The following is a 17,668-nucleotide window of genomic DNA, read 5'->3' as shown; positions in this document are numbered from 1 at the left end:
TTATCTTGTATGGGACTCTCTGTGCTTCCTGGACTTGATTAACTATTTCCTTTCCCATATTAGGGAAGTTTTCAACTATAATCTCTTCAAATATTTTCTCAGTCCCTTTCTTTTTCTCTTCTTCTGGGACGCCTATAATTCGAATGTTGGTGCATTTAATGTTGTCCCAGAGGTCTCTGAGACTGTCCTCAATTCTTTTCATTCTATTTTCTTTATTCTGGTGTGCGGTAGGTATTTCCACTATTTTATCTTCCAGGTCACTTATCCGTTTTCTGCCTCAGTTATCCTCCTATTGGTTTCTTCTACAGAATTTATAATTTCATTTATTGTGTTGTTCATCATTGTTTGTTTGCTCTGTAGTTCTTCTAGGTCCATGTTAAACGTTTCTTGTGCTTCTTCCATTCTATTTCCAAGATTTTGGATCATCTTTACTATCATTACTCTGAATTCTTTTTCAGGTAGACTACCTATTTCCTCTTCATTTGTTTGGTCTGGTGGGTTTTTACCTTGCTCCTTCATCTGCTGTGTATTTCTCTGTCTTCTCATTTTGCTTAACTTCCTGTGTTTGGGGTCTCCTTTTCGCAGGCTGCAGGTTTGTAGTTCCCATTGTTTTTGGTGTCTGCCCCCAGTGGGTAAGGTTGGTTCTGTGGGTTGTGTAGGCTTCCTGGTGGAGGGGACTGGTGCCTGTGTTCTGGTGGATAAGCAAGCATGGATCTTGTCTTTCTGGTGGGCAGGACCACGTCCGCTGGTGTGTTTTGGGGTGTCTGTGAACTTATTATGATTTTAGGCAGCCTCTCTGCTAATGGGTGGGGTTGTGTTCCTGTTTTGCTAGTTGTTTGGCATGCGGTTTCCAGCACTGTAGCTTGCTGGTCATTGAGTGGAGCTGGGTCTTAGTGCTGAGATGGAGATTTCTGGAAGAGCTCTCACCAATTAATATTATGTGGGGCCGGGAGGTCTCTGGTGGACCAATGTCCTGAACTTGGCTCTCCCACCTCAGAGACTCAGGCCTCACACCCAGCCAGAGCATCAAGACCCTGTCAGCCACATGACTCAGAAGAAAATGGAGAAAAAAAAAGAAAGACAAAGAAAAAAGAAATAAAATAAATAAACGTATTAAAATACAAAATAATTATTAAGATTAAAAAGTAATTTCGGGCTTCCCTGGTGGCGCAGTGGTTGAGAGTCTGCCTGCCGATGCAGGGGACACGGGTTCGTGCCCTGGTCCAGGAAGATCCCACGTGCCGCGGAGTGGCTGGGCCCATGAGCCATGGCCGCTGAGCCTGCGCGTCTGGAGCCTGTGCTCCGCAATGGGAGAGGCCACAACAGTGAGAGGCCCGTGTACCACAAAAAAAAAAAAAAAAAGTAATTTCAAAAAAGAAAGGAAAGAAGAGAGCAACCAAACCAATAAACAAATCCACCAATGATAACAAGTGCTAAAAGCTATACTAAAAAAAAAAAAAAAACACACACACACAAAAAAATGTGGACAGACAGAACCCTAGGATAAATGGTAAAAGCAAACCTATACAGACAAAATCACACAAAGAAGCATACATATACACACTCACAAAAGACGAAAAAGGATATATATATATATAAAGGAAGAGAGCAACCAAATTAATAAATTAATAAACAAATCTACCAATGATAATAAGCTGTAAATACTGAACTGAGATAAACATAAAACCAGAAACAAATTATATGCAGAAAACAAACCCCAAGTCTACAGTTGCTCCCAAAGTCCACCACCTCAAATTTTGGAATGATTCGTTGTTGATTCAGGTATTCCACAGATGCAGGGTATATCAAGTTGATTGTGGAGATTTAACCCACTGCTCCTGAGCCTGCTGGGAGAGATTTCCCTTTCTCTTCTTTGTTCGCACAGCTCCTGGGGTTCAGCTCTGGATTTGGCCCCGCCTCTGGGTGTAGTTCACCCTCTGCTGTCTCTTCTTTGCCCAGACAGGAGGGGGTTAAAGGAACAGCTGATTAGGGGGCTCTGGCTCACTCAGGCCTTGGAGGAGGGAGGGGTATGGAAAGCGGAGTGAGCCTGCAGTGGTAGAGGCCAATGTGATGTTGCAAAAGTCTGAGGTGCGCCGTGTGTTCTCCCGGGGAAGATGTCCCTGGATCATGGGACCCTGGCAGTGGCGGGCTGCACGGGCTCCCAGGAGGGGAGGTGTGGATAGTGACCTGTGCTTGCACACAGACTTCTTGGTGGCTGCAGCAGCAGCCTTAGCGTTTCATGCCCATCTCTGGTGTCCATGCTGATAGCCGCGGCTCGCACCCGTCTCTGGAGCTCGTTTAGGCAGTGCTCTGAATCCCCTCTCCTCGTGCACCCTGAAATAATGGTCTCTTGCCTCTTAGGCAGTTCCAGACTTTTTCCCGGTCTGCCTACCGGCTAGCCATGGCACACTATCCCCCTTCAGGCAGTGTTCATGCCACCCACCCCATTTCTCTCCCTGGGATCTCACCTCCGAAGCCTGAGCCTCAGCTCCCAGCCCCCGCCCACTCCGGCGGGTGAGCAGACAAGCCTCTCAGGCTGGTGAGTGCTGGTCGACACTGATCCTCTGTGCGGGAATCTCTCCACTTTGCCCTCTTCACCTCTGTTGCTGCGCTCTTCTCCGTGGCTCCAAAGCTTCCCCCCACCCACCCCCCGTCTCTGCCAGTGAAGGGGCTTCCTAGTATGTGGAAGCTTTTCCTCCTTCACAGCTCCCTCCCAGAGGAGCAGGTCCTGTCCCTATTCTTTTGTCTCTGTTTTTTCTTTTTTCTTTTGCCCTACCCAGGTACCTGGGGAGTTTCTTGCCTTTTGGGAAGCCTGAGGTCTTCTGCCAGCGTTCAGTAGGTGTTCTGTAGGAGTTGTTCCACATGTAGATGTATTTCTGATGTATTTGTGGGGAGGAAGGTGATCTTCACGTCTTACTCCTCTGCCATCTTGAAGATCCCCCCCACCATATATGCATTTTGTATTTAATATATACAGGACCATTTTTATCCTTGGATACCTGTAGGAAAATGCCATCACTTTGGAAGGGCATTATTTAACAGGAAGAATGCCTTTCATCACTCTTGAATTTGAGCGTTTTCAAAACCTTTGAGGCCACACCTTCATTTTATTTCATTAAAAATGGGTCCTTCATAGGGCTATAGAAGTTGAGAATGGTTAGGCAACTACATGCTAAGTCAATGAGCTTTTTATAAGAGACACAGATACAACATAATAGTAATTTGTCATTGATTCTGCAAACCATTTCCCTGCCATGGATTTGCTTTTTCCCTGCCTTTTGCTGTCTGTTCACCCCAGAGACGTCATTTCTCCAGTTTGTGGCTGACTCTGTATTGACAGTGATACCTGGAGGTAGCCAAGTAGCTGAACCCTAACAGACAGGATTTTCTGGGTGTGATGTGGGACACAGAGGACATTTCTAAACACTTGGCACCACTCCAGGTGTGAAGCGGAGGGACGTGGAGCCACTTGAGGTTATCCTAGCGCCCGTGCTAGCATCCCCACATTGGGAATCAGTGAGTCACTGTGTCCCTGGAAAGCTAACAGTGGGTCTCCCTTGCCCATGCTCGAGTATTGCATCAAATAACCATATTTTCAATGATTATATAACTAGTTGTTCAGGCTGTTATCTAATTAAAAGCAAGTGAATTTCATCACCCTTATCAAATCTAAGATGCCATTATTATTAGATGGACCCTTACTTTATGTACCATTAAGAAAAAAACATGGCCAATTAAACTGTGACACAATGTCTTAATAAGAGCCCTGAACAGAATATGAATCAGTCATATGTCTTACTGCTTTGAAATTTCTTTTATCTATTCAGAGAGGAGAGCCAATTTATGTACCCTTCAATTGCATTGTTTGCTGCGTGATGGGAAAAAAACTTTTGCATGTGTCTCGGTAACAAAATGTAACACAGCTTCGTCTGCTTGTAGGTATCTATCATCCCTGATTTGTTCCTGTAAAGCATTTGATTGTTTCATTGCAAGAAAATATGGAATTACAGCCATTCTCTCCAATGACTAATATTTGCTTCATTAATATCAAATTTGCACCCTGCCGCTCGGTTTCTGGGCCTTCATGGGAACATAATAAGTGTTCATTTCGATGCCAAATCATGCTGTAATCTTTTTGAAGGTGTTTTCAGCAGCAGTTAAACTCAACACATGTTGTCCCATAATGCACATGACTCTCCGGAAATGATGACAGTGAACAGCCTTGACCAAGTCACCTGTGCCCAGGAGAGGACAACTGTGTCACTGCTGCTACCTGGCCAATCCCAACGGCTAAGGTGACATTGACCGTGAGGCTGATTTCAGGGACGCTAATGTGGAAAAAATGTGCATCCTAGAACTGACGAAATTCAGTAAAATCACTCAACTTGCAAAACACTTTTTTCCCCCACATATAAATGTATAAGAATTGTTTACAGTGATTGTCATGGGGTGGCAATAATTTGAACTTTTAAAAACGTTTGCAAAATAATGATAATAGCCAGGTTGGGCATATGGGTATAGGAGGGATTGGGACAGATGGAGTTGATAAGAAAAATATAAGAAAAATGCAAGTTAAAGAAATTTACTCATTGAATTATAGAGGCTTAAGGAACAACAGCAAAGACCATGAGTTGCCCCCAATATCCATTCCTCCCTTTAGCCTTAGTAAAGAGATCTCAATTTTGTGCAAGGCAGCAATGCACCCAACTAAGAGAATATGTTTCCCAGCCTCCCTTGCATCTGGCATGACCATATGACTCAATTTTGGCCACTGAGCTGGAAATAGAAGTAGGTGGAATGGGAATTCTGAGATGACTGCTTAAAGGGTGTGGCTCACTGGAAGGAAGGCCCTTTTTTCTTTCCTTCCTTCTCCTTCCTGCTCCCTGGAATGAGGACGTGATATCTGGATCTCCGGCAGCCATCCTAGGCCATCCTTGAGGATGGAAGCCATGCACTAGGATGGGGAGTTAGGCAGGTAGAAGTCTGGCTCTGCCTCAGTAGCCCTGGATTATGTATTTCCAGATTTCTTTTGCATAAGTGAGAAATTATCTTCTATCCTGTTAAAGCTACCGTTTTCTGTTTAAGCTGCATTTTCTGTTGTATGCAGCCAATCCCAACCCTAACTGAAACAGGACCCTCCCTCTTCTTTAGCTAGGGTTCAAGCTCCCACTGTTTGCCTGGGATAATGTGAAGAATGTAAAGGAATTAAAGGTATTATAGTTCTTTAAAGAAATAAGAATTCTTCATGGGTAGGGTTACTAATAATTTTGCAGAGGCCAAATTAGTGCCTCATTCACTTCCCAAACTTTACTGTGTGCCTAGCTTGTGCCTGGTGCAATGGTGGGGATGCTGTAGGAACCCCAGGCCACCCTTTAGCCCACGTTGCATGGTTTTGAGTACACGCCTCCCCTTGATAGGAGAGCAAGCCAGAAAGTGTCCTTGAGTCATTGTCACTCTCAGCAGATGCCAGAGACAGAACAGTGTGCATTTTTCCCACGTGCTGGAGCTGCAAGAAGTGTTAGGAGCTCCCCATACCCTAACAAAGAGGAAGGTTAAGGGAATCCTTCAGAAAACGAGGCTCAAAACCATGGCGTTGTCTTGACAGCCTCCTCATGCTCTGCTAGGACAGAGGTGATGGCGTTGCTATCGTAGTTTTGAGCCCTTTTAATGATTTTAGCAGAAAGGTTTTTCAAAATTGCATTTTGTGTCTGTGGAAGAGATTCCCGACTTACTGTTTCTTGTTTACATGTCTGTATCTCCCTACTCTTTATGTATTTGGTAAATATTGCAATACTTTGACCCCAAGAGGTCAATTTGTTTACTTTGAACTCTGAAACTGACACTGATATTTATAGCGCTGTCAACCTGTCATTATTTGTTTTGATCAAATTGGGGGAAGGGAAGCTTCTCCAAAAGAAGAGAGAGAATGGAAAAGTGTAAGGAGAAAAAATTACATTTATGAAGCAAAAATAGGCTTATTAAGAGTTTCAGAAATTCTATTTCTAATGGCTTTGAATCTCTCCATCTTCCATTTTCTTGCCTGGACAGAGCTCCCTTTGAAGTCTTTGGAAGCTTTCTAGAAGAAAAAATATATACACATGGGTGTGGAGCTGAAAATGGAGCTCCTTGTTTCGCCCTTTTAAAATGTGATTTTCGAAGATTTGCCTTTCATATTGCAGATGCGAGAGAGGATGTGCAATTTTACCTTGTGTCACATCTTTGCCTGAAAAGCTCCAAGTATTTGTGGACGTTTTTAAATGAATAGTTCCCATGTTTGCCTGCTGAGGAAGGCAGAGGTTTGTGTAATTTACTTCCATTGTACACCTGAGGAAACTGATGTTTAAGGAAAAGAGGCTCAGAATTTCAACCAGTAGCAGAGTTAAGAAAACAGTCCCTTGTTTGGACTGGGCTAATCATGCCCAGTCCAGTGATCCTGGAGGTTGAATGTGACCCCCAAACGAAAGGGTATCATTAGAAAAAATTCATCGTAGACGCTGTCATGTCCCATTTTAGTATGAATTGGGTTTATTTTGTAGGATCATTTGTAGTTATTTTGACTGCTTTCCAGTTTAATGGCCTATTTGTAATTTCAGCAACTTCTGATTTTGGATCTATTATTGAAACTGAGTTTTAATACTGCTTTTGTTGTCATTCTAACTCATTCTAAGTGCATGAGAAAAACTAAACCAGATATGGAAACACAGAACTCAGGTCTGTGTGTATCAGATAAAATTACACTTCGACGAATTTTTCTTTTTGTACACACAGAACCGTTAACAAACATGCATAAAACTTAAAACTGTATCTTTAAGGTCTCTTGATAAATGTATGTGAATCACAGCATAAACTCACCTGAGCATGTACGTCAGTATCACTTTTACTAAAAAGATCAAATTTAATCCTAAGTACTTCTCATTATATCTAAATCATGTTTGTCATGTAAGCAACTGGAAAAGCACCAACAGAAATAACCTGAATCAGTAGAAATTAAGTCAGCACCCTTTAAGAAGGGCTCACGGGACACAAAGTCAGCATATCTGTCCTTTCATCATTTACCAAATGTCCAAAAACGTGTGGCAGGAATTGTTCAGATAAAACAAACCTAAACTAAAACTAAATGAATGCCTCAAAAAACCAGACATAGCCCCTGACCTCAGAAAGCAAACAGTCTAGGTGGAGGGTGGCAGACAAACCAGGTGAATTAATAAAGGGACCAAACTGCTCAATGACTCTCTCACATGCACAAGGTGTTCTAATTCAGAAGCTCATAGGAAATTACAGATAAATAGCTTAAAATTTAAACATGTGCTCATTTCTGTTCCCTATTTTCTCATCTCAACAACCCCCTCACCTGACCTTTATCGTCACTTCTCTCTGAAACATCCACACTCCCTCCCCTCCCCACACCTCAAGCCTGGCTCTAGAATTTCCAAACAGGGTGTCCCATTTTATCATTCTTTCTTCTTACATCTCAGGGATGGAACTTAAGGCTTGTGTTTTAAACTTATTATGAGAGCCATAATCAATTTTAAGGAACATTTCTTTCAGCCTTGAAAGGTCAGCTTATACATGATATATGGCCTATTCCTTCTTGCTGGGGTACCTGTTGATCTATTTAAAATCATCCGTTTGTCTAAAAATACTAACTTAATGTCATTAGGAGAATAGAAGCATACATGTCTCCAAAGAATATGGAGGTAAGAATTTGATTTCTCACCCGTATTATCACTGGTATGGTATGTAGTTAAATAGCTTACAGAGACTCCTCTGTTTCATCTTTGATAATTTACTATTACAAGGCACATTTAATTTCTGTCTATAAAATGTGAGTCAGTAGATACAGCTTTTATTTTTACTTTGCTGTTAAGGAAATAAAAAACAAAAACAAACGTCTAAAACAGGATCTCTAGTGCACGGGACATTTTTGTTAGATGTTCAGACCAAGAAAAGGAAAAGCTGGCTTGGCTCAGAGGGTCTTCCATGCCTGTTTTTCTTTACTGGGAAAACCTGTAGTTTGAAGGAACATAAAGGAAGGACATATTCTGCTTCCTTCCAAAAATGCCTCGAGCTTTCAGCTTATGGGCAAAACAAACCCTTTGAAAGCAGAAGAAGCCCTCTTCATTTGCAGTTGTCACTGAAAGATATTTCCAGGCTGGAAAGAATTTCTTTTCAAGGTATTTAAAAACCATCTATCCTAACAAAAGAAAAATGTGGCTTTTTCAGGTCACTTCTTCATACCCAATGATGAATATGTTTTTAATTGAAGCCTGGGCACAAAATTGGGCTTCGTGAGAACCATTGTGGTACCTGATCACTCTCCTGAGACACCCACCACCGTTGGTACTGATGCTAACTCTTGACACCCGAGGCTACTTTGTGTATTCAGAGGTTAGAAAGGTGATTTCTGAGGCCTGGCAGCTGTTGGTGTTAAAGCTATTGTGTGGGAAACAAAAGCCATGCTGTTCTGTTCCCCAGGTGCCTTTGTATCATTGATTCAGGAACTGTTTCATAAATGGGGTATAATTCTTTACCAGGGAATTTCATTACTGCCCATGTTTCAGTGTTAGTATATGCTTCCGGACAGCAGAGGGGAATGTCTGAACATACCTCCTATGGAAGGAATCTTGGGTTCTGACCTCTGTGAAGATGCTTGCATCTTAAGTCTCTTAATTAGACCTGTGACTACATGCCTTCATACCACCATTTATGCTTCCTATCTTCCTCACTCTAAACCACCAGACCCAATCTGCTGCTACCAGGCTTGTCTTGCAAGTTAATGGGAACACAGTACACACTGGCAGCCAGATGTACCAGTGTTAACTAGTTTTCTCGCAGAATTCCTCACTGGCCTGTGCTGGGAAATTTTCATAGGGCAGATCAGAGTGACATTTATTTGAAGAACCAGGTACTCTTTCACCCGAATGATATATTCATTATTGTCATTTAGAAAGTCTATCAGTTTAGGAAGTTTTTAGTTGCATGTAAAAGAATCAAACTGAGCTAAACAATCAAGGAAACACAGTGGGTTGCAGTCTTTCTCTCCAGCTCTTCCTCCCTCCCTGGTTTGTGCCCTTGCTGTGTGACTTTGAGATTCCTCCCACTACAGGGGAGTCTGCTTCCCCACCTCATGGGTGTTGGGCTCCACCGTGTGACTTGCTTTGGCCAGGCTGAAGAAGTATTTCTTATTTTCACTTACCTTCTTGCACTTCTGCATTGCCATGAGAAGAACAGACCCAGCTCTCTCTCATCAAAAAAGATAGGAGAGATGAGAGGCTAAGCTGAAATCTTCAGAGTGGAGCCAAAGCCAGCTGAATCCTGCTGACATCAGCCTTCTTCCAGCTGACTCAGAGTTACATGGGTGAGGATAGATGGCAATTTTTTAAGCCAATGCATTTTGGGGTGGTTTGTTATGCAACACTGTTTGGTGATAGCTGACTGATATTTATTGCTCATGTAACTGAAGTGTCCAAAGTTAGCATGGGCTTCAGGTAGGATTTGAAAGGAATTCCTGTTCTATTTCTTTGTGATTCTCTTGGGGCTTCATTCCAGAATGGTTTCCCTCTAGGTGGCATGATGACTGTACTATTTCAGGCTTCACAATCTACACCTCATACCATCTGGAAGGCAAGAGGCTTTTCTTCTTAAACCATCACACAAAAGTCCTGGGCTTCACTCTGATTAGGCCAGCATAGGTCACGTGTCTATCCTGGGCCAATCGTTGAGCAAGGAGGGTGGGATTATGCAACTTGGTTTATGTCAACCAGAGCCCCCTCTTAAAGATGGGAGTGGGTTCAATCTTTTCCAAAATCCCCGGTGTGTCTCATTGGAGGTGGGAGTGGGGGTGGAACAGATGCTGAGAGGCACCAGTAGTGTTAATTATGGTGAGAGTCTAAAACCTCCAAACTTTGTTTTGAATTTCTATTAATACCTTATTTGGCTCAAGACATTTTTTTTACCTCCATGTTGCTGGGCTAGCTCGAGCTAGAGAGAGGGGATTTATCCTCTAGGTCACACATGTTGCCAGGTAAATTGCAAAGCATGTGACCCCGCCCATGCTGCCTTAGGCACTGGAAGGTGGGTGGGAGCCTAGCTTTCCATAGGACTTTACCATTAGCCCGCTGGACTTCCAGCTCCTGGTATCTCAGGATTTTAAGAAAATTAAAAATAGGTTTGGTCTACTAGAATTTGAAGGTCTCTGACCTAGAAGGTGAGTTAATGCTAATGTAATGAGAACTTGAACCAGTGGGACACATTGGTGTAGATGTCATTCCACTGACTCCTGTCCTCCATTTCTTATGATGAGAAGTCAGCTGTAAACCCTGTTATTGTCCAGACACACAGGAAGCATCAAATAAAAATGTGTGTTGAATTTATGAATTAAAAAAGAGAATCAAGGTCTTCTGACCCAATCCAACGTTCTTTTAAGAGTACTCCAACCTCCCTGCAGTCCAGTGGTTAAGAGTCCACGCTCCCAATGCAAGGGGCATGGGTTCAATTCCTGGTCGGGAAACTCAGATCCCACATACTGTGCATTGTGGGCAAAAACCAACCAACCAAACAAACAGACAGACCCCACCACCTCTTTGTAAAACCTTCCTTTGTACATTTCATGTTCCCACTGAAGCCTCTGCAGGAAAGTAACCAAAGAAATCAATCCAGGTAATTTTTTCAAACATGGACATTAACAGGATCACCTGTTACTTTCTGTGCTTCTAAGAGTCCTCCCTGACCCTAAGTTATTTGAAAGACTGAACAATCCTTATCATCCAATATGCTTTTGTCATTCAACACATTTGTCATTCTATAAATATTACTGAACACCTACTGTGCTCCAGGTGTTGTGTGAGGGATGCAGAATTGAATGAGAGTTAATACCTTCCATCAGGCACCCAGCTACTGTAATCTAATTGTTCAAACCATGGACAGAAGGAAAGATTGGGACCTTTGATGAAACTACAGATTCTCAAGCAGCAACTTGCCTGTCTTCTTGGGGGATTATTTACCTTATCATCTCTATTCATAGATGGCCTGGGTTCTATATGAAACATCTGTCAACAATAAGACGAAAATGATCTAAATCAAGTATTTTGATGTGAACCAGCCTCGGTGTTAGGTATATTGCCATATTCTTACATTAATTTCTTAAAAATTACTTCCCACAAATTTCCTCAGGGCTGCACAGGGGCATTTTTCAGTTTGATTTGCTGGTAATATCCTGGTTAAGTAATTGCCAATTTGGGAATGCAGACTCAGCTACATTTTCCTCAAGTCCCTTTTTCTCTTTGTATTTTTTTCCAGTTGAGTTATGCCTTGAATCATACAAACAGAAAACTAACGTTGGAACCTAAAATAACTGTCAACGCCAAGATTGTTGTGGTTGGTGCGTCCAATGTTGGAATTTCCTTCCTAGAGACATTGATATTTTGGTGAGTTGTTTTACTTTGTTTGTTTAAAGAGGACTTTCTCTTCCTACACCTGAGAGGGTCCCTTGAAAGGACAGACCTGAGCTTTTTGCCACCTCACATACGTTGCCTATGTGGATTAATGAATCAGTGGAATATTCTAGATCAGGGGTTGGCAAACTCTAGCCCCCTAGGTCAAAACTGGTCCACCTGCTTTTGTAAATAAAGCTTTATGGGAACACAGTCGTGCTCATTTATTTATGTGTTGTCTCTGTTTTGTTGATACAGCGGCAGCTTTGAGTAGCTGTGACAGAGACCAGTTGGCTGGCAGTGCCTAGTGTATGTCATTCTGACCCTTTCCAGAAGAAGTTTTCCAGCCCCTGTTCTATACTGGTGCTTCCCTTTTTTGGCTGGATTATAAGAATCACCTAGAGCATTTGTTAAAGATGTAGATTCCCAGACCTCACAGACATAGAGAAGCAGAAACTCCTATGGAGGGCCCTGGGAACCTGTATCTTAACAGGTGCTCTGTGTGATCAAGCAGGTTTGGGGACCAGTTTTGACTGTATGCATCAAAAATAGGCTTCAGAATTGGCAGACAGTCCAGGACCTTTCTTTCAACACCTGCATTTCAGGTGCCAGGGAACAGAGTACATTTCCCCAGGACAACGGAGGTCTGTGCAGCTGTTTGATGTGTTTTCTATTATCCTCAAAGCACTGCACAGTTTCCTTGCAGAGCCTATTTCCCCGATAGGTGATTCCTGACAGTTCTCAGCTCCCCCGATTAGCTCTCCATCTGCTCAGCGAATTTCAGCCTCTCTTTAACAGGAAGAACCCTGGGTTATTGTCCAAGAACTTGGATTCATGGCCTGGCATTGCCACCACTGGCATGGAACCCTCGATGTGTGCCTGACTTCACTCAGACCTAGCTTCCTCATTCATTTCGTAAAAAGTCTCTAGATGTTTTCAGAGACCCAGGCTTTGGAGAACCACAGACTCCTAAGTTAGGAGAATCCAGTTTTTCCCAGACCTTTTGCTCAGGATCACATGAGAAACTTTAACTACTGTTCAAAGCGGTAGGTGCTAAGAGGAGAGTGGCACATGGGGAAAGGCATCCCCACCATGACTCCTCTGGAGGCCAGATAAGTGGTGAGGGTCTAGACAAGGAAAAGGGTGGAGGAAATGACCCCTAGAAGGTGTTTGTCCCTGGTGGATATGGAGACGAACCAGATGGTTATTTTGCTCATTTGACCTGATACGTAACTGAAGATTGTTTCACTTTCCAGCCAATTTGTTCAATCATCCGGAACACACCCTTAGTTAACCAGAAACAAGTCGCCTGTCTTTATTGAAATTAGCAACCAAGTTCACAGGCTTTAAATAATGTGGTCAGTTTTCCGGAACACACCCTTAGTTAACCAGAAATAAGTTGCCTGTCTTTATTGAAATTAACAACCAAGTTCACAGGCTTTAAATACTGTGGTCAGTCTACAGCAATCTCTCACTGCAGGAAAGAAATCATGAGAAGCACCCAGGACTATCCATTTTCCTGCCTATTCCACTCTGTAGTTTGAGGGCTTTCCCTGTTCTGACAGGTCTCTTCACCTCAGACTCTGAACAGCAATCTGTACAGCCACTTTTGAAAGATGAACAATCAGGGAGGAGTTGTGAAATTACAGTAGTCAAGAAGTTATCATAAACAGATCTTAAATCTTAATTTAGCTATATATCTTGTCCTTATGTCTTCTTTAAAATGATTACATTAAGATATACACATATAATTTTCTTTTTGTGGAATCAACTTAGATTTAATAAAGACAGGTATAAATTTTGATATAAGTACTTGGTTGATTAAATTCGTCAATCAGACAGACCTTTTCAAAGCATCTTAAAAGTACTCATAATTCTCTCTCATCGTTATACAGATTACGTGCACTAAAAAGAGACTGGGATCCGTTTACGGATATCAAATCCTGAAGAGAGGAAATAATTCTCTCATTATTTTCTCTAATTATTTCAAATCAGCAGTCGCCATAGTAACCTGCTGCAGATTTTACTTTACCAATTTAACTGCCATTTGAACTAAATTTTGTAAATGATTTGAGTTGGAATGAAATGGAAGAAACAGAGTTTTCACCAAACACTGACCTCCAGTGGGGATTAAATCCACATTTTGGAGGCAAGATTTAGGAAAATCGCCCTCCTACGCTCGTGCCCTGCATTATTAAACTCAGTTGGGGCACTGTAGTTCCTGGAAAATCCATTTGAGGCCCAGTACAGCCGCCTCTTTTTCCAGAAAATCTGGTCATCCTGTCATCTGGTGACAAAACAAGCACAACTCTTTGTTCTTATATTATTTACATGCAAAAAAATTTGCAAAGCACCTTTGGTTTCCTCTTCAAAGACACCAAAAGCAGTCCTTGCAGAAATTCTCTCCTTTCCACAAGTGCCACGGTGCTACTAGGGGTGCTGACTTGATTTGCCCAAAGTCACCAACTAATACAGACACCAGGATATAAGCTCCATGTGAGGTGTGAGTGTTGAGGGGATATTTGGGGTTTTGTTTTTTAGTACAACCTTCTGTCTGGTCCTCAGCTGCTACCAGTCCAGTTACAACTGCACGGAGGACACACTTTCTTTTCTGGTTGTGAGGCCTGTGGGTCACCCTGCATCTTCTTCTTGTCCTTACAAGGGCAAGACCTCCTGGGCCCTCCAGTGCCTGGTGACATGAGTGACAGGTGTTTTCTAGGGACACACACCAGCCCCCCCTGTGGTTCTCCGTGTCCTCCTGGTCCTGGTGAATATTCCAGCGCTGGGCTGAGTGGCAGCCCTGCCCTTAGACTTCCTGCAATCTCCATGGACACTCCTGAGGCCCCTGGCTAGCTGATGCAGAAGGGCAAGGGTGCAGGGTGATTCGGGGTGGAGGTGAGACTTGGCTGATTTGTCCCCCCCTCCCCAGGTCTTGTGCATCTGTCTTCTGAGGGCGCTGTGCCCAAGTAACTCCATGGAGGGCAGAGGAGGGAGCGTGTTCAGGCTCCCAGGCCCCACCCTGCGGGCACACACATCCTGGCCTCCTTTCCCTTCATCACCTGCCTTGCCGGGCTGTGTGCCCCCTGGGTGGGGACCAGGGACTGGGCGGAGGAAGGACAGCAGGCACAGAACCAGGGCCAGGGAGCTTTCTTGGGGTGGGGGGCATAGAGGAGGAAACCCTCACTCATCCTATGGAATAGAGGGCAGTGAATTGGAGGGGAAAGGCAACTCTTAAGACACTTTGCTGTGAATTATCTGTGTTTCTCATCATGCTCAAGACATTCAGGTGACGAACCTGAGCTCTTTTTAAATTGTGGTTCTCATGTGTTTGTTCGGCTGCCTGGCTCTTTGGGACGGAAAGGTGTTGGCTTGGGCACCGTAGGTGTTTCATGTACATTATCCTTCTTGGTACTTCTATTAATAAGACCTCTTCAAAACCCCAAACATTGGTTTTTGGCAGAAAGATCTTGGCCTCGGTCATCAGCCCACCTCTGCTACCAACCAGTGCTGAGGTCCCGCCCTCCTCCTCTGCTGAGGGAGGGTCACGGCAGGGCCCCCCTGGCCCTGCCAGCCCTGGCTGCTGTCACACTAGGAACTCCACTGACCGTATCAAAGTTCTAAAGGGAACTCCCTATTCTTGGATCAACAGCCAAGGCCGGAGGGGAGTTTCTGTCATCTGTCAAGGAAATGCTATTTCCCAAAGGGGAACTTTGCAATGAAGCCTGAAAGCTCTTTCCAGAAAGCAAGGGGCCTCTTTTCACACAGCTTAGCTGGTCATATTTTTACCAGTCCCTTTGTGTACCAGGTCTGGACCTGATGAACTCCCCAAATGTAATGCTTTTACTATGTCAGGCTTTCCACAGTAGTACTCCAAAATCATTTTAAAAAAAAAAAGAAATATGGATATGCTCTACCAAAAAAGGAGTAGGAGCTGGGTCTATGGACTCATCCTGCGTCTTATGTCCTTTTTACTCAAAAGTTTTGTCTGGACTCCAGCAGGATTGGTATCGCCTGGGAGCTGATTAGAAACACAGAATCTCAGGCCCTGCCGCAGTCAGTGTCCCAAACAGACATTTTATTTTCCAGAATTATTCACAACAGCTTCTTCCCTATGTCTTGGGCATCAAGTCACTGAGCTGAAGCAGTTACTATTTGATTCTGTTTCAGCTCGTATGTCTCTATGCTTTGTGTATTATATTATTTACTCCCAATTATGGAGCAGTTCCTTTTAATCCATTATTTAAAAATTTTTCCTAATTCAGTTCTAATGTAAAGAATCTCTCAAGGAGCCTATAACAGGGCTAGAAAAATTCATGAATGACTCCTGGGATGACAGTGACTGAAGGCAGCCCTGGGTGGCATCCCGCCGAGGCTGGGTGGTTAGAAGAAGATGCACTTTGGTTCACGGGAACCACCCACCATCACCTCGGCTTCCACTTCCACCCCCAGGAAGAGATGTCTCAAAACACCCACCAAGTCCTCTCACCAAAGGGTGAAGTTTCTGGTTTTCGACCTGGGCATTGATCCCTCATCTGGTGGGTGTGTCGAGGTAACTAAGACTAGCTGGGAACGACAGGGCACGTTTGTGAAGCTGCAGTTGTGGCTGGATGACCGGAACACATGTTATCGGGCCGCACAGGACCACACAGCATCCGGCCCAGCTGTGGGGTCTGGCGGCAGCAGCTGAGCGCTTGCAGCTTAATGAGGCTTCTTATCTTTACCTTTGAGGACATCTGAAGCCTTCTGTGGCTTGTCACTAATTAGGTGACTAATTAAGTAGTCAGTGCTTACGTGCTGATCTCAGAGCTGAACCCCATGAACAGGTTGGTGGCTGTCCATGCTGTCGGCCTCTGCCACATGAATTGAGGGCTGTGTGCTCGCCCCAATCACCCTTTGGGTACCAGGGAAATGCAGGGTGGCGGCCAGGCCCGTGGCGCATGCCCGGGGGACAGGTGGAGATCCACGGGGCAGGTCACATCTCACCATCTTGTTATGTTGGCATTACAGTGGGGCCTGCCGGGGCTGATACAGAGGCCCCTCTGATGGCCTGGTAGGGGGGAAATAGAGGGATGGGGCAGTATGTCAGGTTCAAAGTCTCAGCCTCCCCAGGCAGAAGGACCTGACATCCTGCCTCCAGAAAATACTGACCTGGATCTGTCCCTGGTTCCTAATCACCATCCCATTTCCTAATCTGGTTCCAGTATTTAAATGTACAGGCATTCCTGGTTTTATTGCATTTCACAGATACTGCGTTTTTTTACAAATTGTCTTCACAGTTGCACAAAACACAAACCGCATACACGTACCAGTAACAGACTCTCCTGTTCAGCCTCTGTCCTCTACGATCAGGTCATTTTCAAATGACGACATTGGCTCCGTCTTGGTTTGCGGTCCTGCAAAAGCTGAAAACAAAGAGTTTGGTGCAAGTAGTTTATTTGGGGGTGATCCCTGGGAACTACCTGAGCGAGCAGGGGAGATGGGACTGGCAGGAATGCCAGCAAAGCCCCCAAATCATGTGCCTTTGGGTCACCATGCACAACGAGGCTCAGTCCCGCCGGGACCCCCTCCGAGGACACAGCTGGGAACAGTCCCTCCGCGCCCGAGGAAGTGGGGTATTTACCCACCAGTTCCTGTCCATCTGGTCACCCTGGGCTGTGCTTCCAGCCTGTCCCTCAAGCTGCCACAGTCAGGGGGAGACCCCGGGCAGAGAAGGCAGGAAAGCATTGGGACGGGAGGACCATTTGCAGGTGATGCGGGTGGGCCTGCTGCCGGCCCGGTTTCTTTCATTTGGTCTCCTTTCTTGATGTTCATACAGTTGCCCTGTAACGAAGGCGTGGGTCTAGACAAAGGCAGAGGGAAGCGAGGCCAGACGAGAAAACTGTGTCGGGCGCATCTCCTGATCTCCCTCCACCTCTCTTCCCGGGCGTCCTGGCAGCTCTAGAGAGAACCCAGGTGCTCTGCTCCACCAGCAACCTCTGCTGGAACAAAGAGGGAGAGTGAGCCTCTCTTGGCAAATACTTGATTTCTCCTTCGGGATGGAGATGAAATTAGATCAGCAGTCGTCACCTTTAGCGCCGCCTGGGAACCTGTTGCAGGTGCCAATACAGGCCCCCCTGTAAGGACTGAATCGGAAACCCGGGGCCGGAGGCTGGGACCCGTGTTTTCACGCCGGTTTGGGGACCACGAGAACCATTGAGCTGGGGTAGAGTCAGCTCTCTGCCCCTACTGCTGGGTCG

General features: G+C 44.6%; 1 protein-coding gene across 1 annotated transcript in view; it reads left to right on the top strand.

Moving 5' to 3' along the window:
* CFAP61 (cilia and flagella associated protein 61) overlaps positions 1–17,668 on the top strand; it is a 259,559-nt gene that overhangs the window by 144,742 nt on the left and 97,149 nt on the right. The window contains exon 17 of the mRNA XM_028500039.1: positions 11,299–11,426. Within this exon, the coding sequence (XP_028355840.1) occupies positions 11,299–11,426 (128 nt within the window). The remainder of the gene's footprint in view (positions 1–11,298; positions 11,427–17,668) is intronic.

Source organism: Physeter macrocephalus, chromosome 14, assembly GCF_002837175.3.
Source record: "Physeter macrocephalus isolate SW-GA chromosome 14, ASM283717v5, whole genome shotgun sequence".
In the NCBI taxonomy this organism is placed as follows: domain Eukaryota; kingdom Metazoa; phylum Chordata; class Mammalia; order Artiodactyla; family Physeteridae; genus Physeter; species Physeter macrocephalus.
This window is presented reverse-complemented; position numbering and strand designations above follow the sequence as displayed.